The following is a 7,933-nucleotide window of genomic DNA, read 5'->3' as shown; positions in this document are numbered from 1 at the left end:
TAGAGAGTGTTGGGAGAGGGAATGGGAAGACTAAATAAATAAATACAATTGAATAATCCTTGACCTCAAGAAGCTTCTGTTCTCAAAACAAACAACAAGATTTTAAAAAGCTTCTGTTCTCACTGGGGAGATCACATTCAAACTATGGGCATATAAGATAAAAGACAGGAGAGTGGGTAGTGATTGAAAATTGGAGGCACTTTGGGAAGGGATAAAAAGGGCCTGAGCAGGGGAGTGGGTCTAGAACTCAAAGCACCAAAGGGACACTTCCCTTCCACTCATACCCCTATCTGAAAACCCAGGGCAAGCAAAAGAAGCATCACTTCTTGAAGACTTTAAACTAAGCCAGATGAGCATCTGGGGGCTTCTAATTGCTCCTTCTTTTCTTGCGTCACTCTTTGAGCAAGGAAAAGGGGGTGGGAATATTTAGGAGAGGGGAAAAAATGACAACAAAACAAACCAGCTGGAGTATTTAAAAAAAACACACACACACACAAAACCCACCCCTCCGTGGAAAGCAGAGACATTAATTTTGGAGCGGCTGAGTCGAGTCAGTAGCAGCAGCAGCAGCAGCAGCAGCAGCCGTGAGAACTGACAAGATGAGCAGCTGGCACCTTCCAGGGTCCCTCTGCTTCCTCCTTCTGGTCTCCTGGGCTGTGGCCACAGCAGCCCTTCCCTTGGAAGATAGCCTTGCCTTGAAAGGCAGTGAGGTAAGTGAGGGCAAATGGGACTCTGGGGCTTTGGAAACTTTATTTTGGGGTTTTTTTTGGTTCTAATTCCCTGGTCTCACAATTTCACCAACATCCCCACCCGTGACTTTCTGATTTTCACCTTATGTAAGCCCTCCTTCCCCTTCCCCCATATCTCTGAACCCCAGTTTCCTCATTAGTAAAGTGAGGGGTTGGTCTGGAATCAAGATTCTCTCTGGTTTTTGAGGTCCTGTCCAATCCTTTCCATTCCCACATCTTGAGATACTAAGAGAATCCTTTTCTTCCCTGGGAGAGTTGAAGAAGTTGGTCATCCCTCCACTTTCCCTCTTGTCAGCTTCCTGCCAAGACTCCCTGAGGGGGCAGTGTCCTGGAATATCCTTAGCCAATGTGTGCCCTGTGATCGGAACCCAGGCAAAGAGCTCTGCTTGGGTTCTGCATCAAAGTGGGGTTCCGCAGAAGCTCCTCATGGCAGATTCTTCTGCACGATTCACAGAGGAAAAACTTTCTGATGAGAGCTAGCTAAAAGTGGAACGGGCTGCCTTGAGGGTAGTAGTGAGCTTCCTGTCACTGGAGGTCTTCAAGCAAAAGGTGAATGAATGACTATTCGTTGGGTATGTTTTATGTATGTATAAAATATATTTATGTATGTATATAAATACATACATATATATGTGATGCTTGGTCAGGTACAGGTTAAATTAGAGGGTAAAGGAGGAATCTTCCTGCTCTGGGCTTCTGGGTTGCATTAATCACGTAGGGACCCCTTAACCCCAAACTAACCAATCTCAAATGGGATTTCTGCAGGTTTAATCCCTCTATAAAAACTCACTCATCTGCCCAAACCTCTAGCTGGGGCTCCATAGTGCTCAATGAGCAGCTCAGTCTATTCTCAGGCGATCACGGAGCTGCCGATGTGTGTATGAATCACACACATGCTTTGGGAATGGTAATTTATAGAGTAAATGTTCTCTCTGCTAGAAACTGACATCATTAAATTCTCCATGGAGAATCTTAAAATTTACAAGGTGATTTATTTTTCATTTTTTCTCCCTATTTTTCCTTTTTGAAAAAGTTCCAAGAGAGAGTACATAAACTTGGCCATTAAAAATGGATTTTTCTCTAAAATCACAGGCAGTGCTTCGGGCTGCCCATTTATCATTCCAGCATCCTTTGCTGCCTGGCAGCAAATAGTCTTTCCTATAGAATCTGGGGGGAAAAAAGGCTAGAATTGAATGCTGGGAATTAAAACCATCATAATCGGTAGGGACCATAGGCTAAAATTTTTTAAAATCATAAAATCACTGAATAGGTCATCTAATCTGACCCCCACCTGACCAAGAAGTCCAACTACAGGATCCCTCTGAGGGGTCCCGCAGCCACTACTTGCAGACTTCCAGGGTACCTTCCCAGTCCACTCATCCCACATTGGGATATTTCTGATTGTTAGGAAGCTTTTCCTTATATTAGATTCAGGGATCCATGTTCTCCAGCTGAAGAGTCTCCTACATTCATTCCTTAAAAGTGTTTCTCTCTTGTACAAATATATTCTCCTGTCTATTAAGGGACTTGCAATTCATAACATGACAGGACATAATATTTATTAAAATGTGTTTATTAAAACTTCCAGTCAAAACAAATTTCCGCGTTCAGTGAATCAGAGAGCCATTGCTGGTGTCCCTTAAGTATTCTATTTTCCCTCCCTTCTCCTTATTTACAATATGTTAGGTAAGTGCCTTCTGTGTTGTCAAAATGATTTTTTTCTCTTCCCTCTAGAACTTCCCACCTTTCTGTATGTCCTGGACCCCTCTGGCTAGTTCAGGGAAACCTGTGGACACATCCTCAGAGTAATGCTTCCTGCCTGAAATGAAACCCAAAGACTGCCAAAGAAATGCGTTGTACTGCAATACAATTGTCCAAATCCTTTTGTAAAAACCAGTACACGGAACAGGGGCTGAGAATCCCTGCAGGTCTCAATACGGCAGTCTCTTTTCTTGATTTCATTGTCAAAGGAACAATATTTAAAAAGGAAGGATCCTTTCTCAGAACCGTTCCTCCTGGTTTCGGAGTCTAGTAGCTTAAGCTCCCCAAAGCTTTTGTGTCCAGAGCATCTTTCCCTAAGTAGGGAGTTGTGGTTTCCTAAGGTCGTCAGGTTCTTTTCATTGTTTTTTCAATAGACATTTTATTTTTCCAATTACATGGAAAGATTCGTTTTTGTAAGAGGTTCTTTTAGAGAGCTGAGATAGCCACAGGGTCCGGACCTCCCGGTGTGGAAACTCCCTCCACCGAGGGAGCCCAGCAACCAGCAGCGTAAGCGCCTAGGGAATCTCAGGGTGGGGAAGGGGAAGGGGGCCGGGGGTCACCCAGCCACAAGCGGTCAGAGGCCCCTCCGGCCCGCTCCGGGTCAGCCCTCCCCGAGTTAAACGAGCGACCGTCTTTCTCGCTGACACAGAGTAACCGTTGCTCCCTTGTTTCCCAAAGCCTCTGAAGGACGCGGCGGAGGGGAAGCGGGGCGACCTCCTGACTTTCCTGGTCTCTTTGTACGACTGGAGCTCCCGCGGCGGCGGCGGCGAGATGCCTCTGGCGGCGGCCGACGAGCTGCAGTTCTCCAAGCGGGACGGCCGGGGGCTTCCCAACCAGGCGGCGCCCCGGGAGAAGGCCCCCTGCAAGAACTTCTTCTGGAAGACGTTCTCCTCCTGCTGAGAGCCCGGCTGCCGCGCGCAACATGCGCCTAACGCGGGCCGGCCGCTCCCCTTCTTTGTCCCCCGTGTCTCGTCCTGTGTGATGGAGTTTCTTTGTCCCCTTCCAATAAAGCATACGGACCGAACCTTCTGGGGGTGTCGTGCTTACTTCCAAGCCCAAATGCAGGGGGGAAAAGGCTCTCAGGCGCTCTAGCCGTAGTGATAGATGACTGATCTACCCATCATCCACCCACCCAGCCTTCTAGCTCTCTATCTATCCATAGCCATCCATCTATCTATCCACTCATTCATATCTCTTTCCACCTATTGATCTATCCCCCCCTCTCTCTTTCTCTCTGCCTCTGTCTCTCTGACTCTCTCTCTCTCTCTGTCTTTCTCTGTCTCCCTCTCTCTTTCCTCCTCTATCTACTTGTTGTTCTATCCATTTGCTTGTGTGTCTATTTATCTTTCTGTTTATCCATCTATTGGTCTATCCTATCCATCTCTGTCTCTCTCTCCTCTCTCTCTTCCCACCTATTTGTTGTTCTATCCATCTGCCTCTCTATATATCTCTCTGCCTTTCTGTATATCCATCCATCCATCCATCCATCTATATCTGTCTATCTCCATCCATCTACCTGCCCATCTGTCTTTCAGTATATCCATCTATCTCTGTCAGTTTATCTATCATCTCTATGTTGGTCTGTATCTATCAATTACACACTCTCTTTGTCTTCCCCCATCTATCCATTTCTCTATCCACCTGCCTATCTGTATACCCATCTATCTGTCGGTCTATCTTTCATCTATTTATCTGTTGGTCTATCGATTCTCTCTCTCTCTCTCCACTTATTTATCTGCTGTTTTTCTATCCATCTTCCTAAATATCTATCTGTCTTTCAGTATACCCATCCATTTTTCTATCCATTTATCTTATCTATCTACCAATCTATCATCTATCTATCATTTATTTCTCTATCTGTTGGTCTTTCTATCCATCTATCATCCATCCATCCATCCATCTGTCTCTATCTATCTATAATTATTAATTAAATCCAGGCTTATACTTTTTGTTCAGTACATGTCACTGCTTTGTAGGAATGTGGTTGGATAACAATGGGTCACTTATATTTTTCTTGGTGTAGTGAGAAGAATTCTTGACAGGAAGGCAGGAAGGAACTGAATTCAGATTCTGGTCTTTATACATTTACTAGCAGAGGAGTTTGGGCAAAAGTCACTTTACTCTGAACAGCCTGTTTCCTCATCTGTAAATTGGGAATGATAATACTCACAGTGTCTACCTTAAAATGCATGGTATATCCTATAGAGAACTGACCACAGGGTTAAGGACCACCTGTGACACTGACCGTGTGACCCCGGGCTCTAAGATCTTAAGTTACAATATAGGAAGAAATCTGTATTCATGGAGGGGGTAGACTTCCTGGGAATTCTCATCAATTCCTGGGAATCTCTCAGTCAGTGAAATCATATATTCAACTGTTACGAACAGTATTCCAATCTCACAGAAATCATTTTGGAAACATCGAATAGATATGTTTACATCAGGTGTATATGAATATACAATATTAATACATAACCTCATGTATACACATACATGTTATATACACAGATATAATATATACACACAAGCATATATACACATATGTATATATCTTATTCTTCCGTTTATCTTTCACCCCACACAATGTACCTGATAACTAGCTGTTAAGAGAGTTGTGGTCTTTTGTTTAAAGGAAGATCTTCCTCTGTTTCAAAGTAGCAAAGGAATACTTATTCGAAATTCCCAAGTAAAGCCTCATTTATATATAACTGGAATTTATTTCCTCTCTAGAATATTTCTTTTAATATTCTAAAGTCCGCTTGTTTCATGTGTGTCATTCCTGAAGGTGTCCCCCAACAATTTTCAGGGCAGGTCCTCCGGGGAATGGCCTTTAGCCTCTCTGCTCCCTGCTGGTCTTAGAGTCTCCCCCTCCCTGCTGGATGCTGCCTAGCCAGATGTGCCATTCCCTCGTTCGCCAGCTTCTGGCTCAGCTGAAATCCTTGGCCGGCTCCCATCAGTGGGACAGCAGGTGCTACGATGTTCTTTCGGTATTAACTCCGTAGGTTTTTCTCAGCACAGCCCCCACCAGAGACTAGCAAAAGGCCTCCTCCACTCTGTTTTGACTCCTGAAGGCTCTGGCATCCCTAGAAGAGGAACTCAGCTCCGTGAAACAAATAAGCAAGGTCCTTCCAACTTACTAATGTCCTCTACGTCCCCTAGACCCTGATAGTAGTAGAGACCACAATAATAGTGGAGATCCCAATAATAGTAGAGACCCCAATAGTAGCAGAGATTTCAATAATAGTAGAGATCCCAATAATAGTAAAGGTCCCAATAGTAATAGAGATGCAAATAGTAGTAGAGATCCCAATAATAGTAGAGACCCCAACAGTAGTAGAGATTTCAATAATAGTAGAGATCCCAATAATAGTAAAGGTCCCAATAGTAATAGAGGTGCCAATAGTAGTGGAGATCTAATAATGATAGAGACCCCAATAGTGGTAGAGACCCCAAAAATAGTAGAGATCCCAATAGTAGTAGAGACCGTAATAGTAGTAGAGACCCCAATAGTGGTAGGGACCCCAATAATAGTAAAGACCCTAATAGTAGTAGAGATCCCAATAATAGTAGAGACCCTGGTATTTTTGAAGTAATCCCAGACCTGACCTTAGGAATGTAGCTATTGGAAGTGATGTGACACAACCTTGGAGACAGGAGCTATCGGGACCATAGCTTTATTTGGCCACTTCCAGGATTTCTGGTCTTCCATCCTAAAGTCTGGGCTGCTATTTCTCATCTGGATTCAGTGAGTAGTACTTCTTAGTTTCTTAAAAGAAGCAAGGGAGTTGGTTACCCCCATTAACAAACTTCTTACCAATCATGTGGACCCCAATTCCATGAGTCATCTCCCCAGCTCTGTTCTTTGTTCTGTACCCCCAACTCCATCTCTAACAGTTTTCTCTATAAATGGACTCTCTGCTCTTTGCTATCTTCCTCTTTTTGAATTTAGCCTGCTTTAATTAGCATTACAATTATAATAAAACTTAGCCTCTTGACTTAAAAATTATCTAAGCTTCCAAATTCTTTTGGGGCATCTGAACCCCAATATATTTGGGGGAGTCCTGAACCTCAACAATGGGACGCATAAAATAACCTTCTTTAATTGTCAGAGAGAGCAACCCACACTGGCGTGATAGCCTGCTTTCTTTAAAATAACCAACTTTTGGATTACTTGCCGTCTGGGGAGGGGGTGGGGGAAAGGGAGAGAGAAAAAAATTAGAACACAAAGTTTTACAAGGGTGAATGTTGAAAATTATCTACTTTGACAATAAAAAGCTTTAAAAATAGAATAAGAAATAAAAAGTAAAATAACCAATCTTGATCTCATCCCCACTGGAACCAATTGCATTATTTTCTCCCCTTATCCAACTATGTACTCCCCCAAACTATAAGCAGGCTAATGGGCCCTACCTCAGGGTCTTCCATCATCAATCAAAGCCATTGACTCAACTTATTAGTCACTGCTTGTTCAGACCACTGTCTCTCAGTTTACCCTAATTTTGAAACATAACAGAAGAAAGAAAGTAGCCAAGGAAGTATGAAAGAAAGGAAAAGAAGCAGAGAATGAAGGGGGAAGAAGAAAAAGAAGAAAAAAGAAGAAGGAAGAAGAAAAAAGGAAGGAAGAAAAGTTTTATTAAGCATTTGTTACATGTTAGATGCTTTTCAAATATCTCATTTGAGCCAGAACAACCCTGGAAGTTAGATGCTATTATTATCTTCATTTTACAAGTAGGGAAACTGAGGCTGAGAGAAATGAAACAATTTTCCAACTATTCATTAATTCCAAACTGTTAATTGATATTAATAGATTCTCCTCACTAAACTTGAATCTTCTGTACTAAATAGAATTTTCAGCACCAAAGATTTGAGCGGACAAATTTTAGCCACAAGTGACTTTATATTCCATAATTATAGCACTCTGCTGAAGGTAAAGTTGAATCCTGGGAAAAGTGGAAAGGGCCGAGGGCGGGGACAGGGCCATTTTATCCTCTGCCAGATACCAAGGGAGCAGAGTCACTGAAATGGGCTCTGCTGACCACTCCATTCCACTGGTTTCAGCAGAGCTGAACTTGTGCTCTTCTTAATTACTTACAGGCTGAATAAAGCCGTAATATGTCTGAAGAGCATTAACAACGCCCACATTTCCATACCCAGCAAGTTTAGCAGAATCGTAATTGGGTCAGTGCACTGCTGGAAGATGCTTACTGGAAAGGACGTCTGACCTTCAGAACTTCCTCAGCTGAAGATTTTGCTGTGCTGACGGCCATTACTGTAGCTGTTGGATGTCAATGGACCATGTGGCCGTTAATCGCCTGTAAGGTCATAGACTTTATAACAATAGCAGGATGGACGCCACATCTCCTGGAATTCTCCCTGCAATCCTGGACCTGTTTGGCAAAGGGGACGAGCGCCGTGGCTCCTAA

At 43.3% G+C, this 7,933-nt stretch overlaps 1 protein-coding gene across 1 annotated transcript; it reads left to right on the top strand.

Moving 5' to 3' along the window:
• Positions 1 to 382: 382 nt before the first annotated feature.
• CORT (cortistatin) lies at positions 383 to 3,534 on the top strand. The gene is made up of 2 exons (XM_051988599.1): positions 383 to 710; positions 3,189 to 3,534. The coding sequence occupies exons 1-2, from the start codon at positions 600 to 602 to the stop codon at positions 3,408 to 3,410; spliced, it is 333 nt and encodes a 110-aa protein (XP_051844559.1). The 5' UTR covers positions 383 to 599; the 3' UTR covers positions 3,411 to 3,534.
• The last annotated feature ends 4,399 nt before the right edge of the window (positions 3,535 to 7,933 follow it).

This window comes from Antechinus flavipes, chromosome 3 (genome assembly GCF_016432865.1).
Source record: "Antechinus flavipes isolate AdamAnt ecotype Samford, QLD, Australia chromosome 3, AdamAnt_v2, whole genome shotgun sequence".
Taxonomy (NCBI): Eukaryota; Metazoa; Chordata; class Mammalia; order Dasyuromorphia; family Dasyuridae; genus Antechinus; species Antechinus flavipes.
This window is presented reverse-complemented; position numbering and strand designations above follow the sequence as displayed.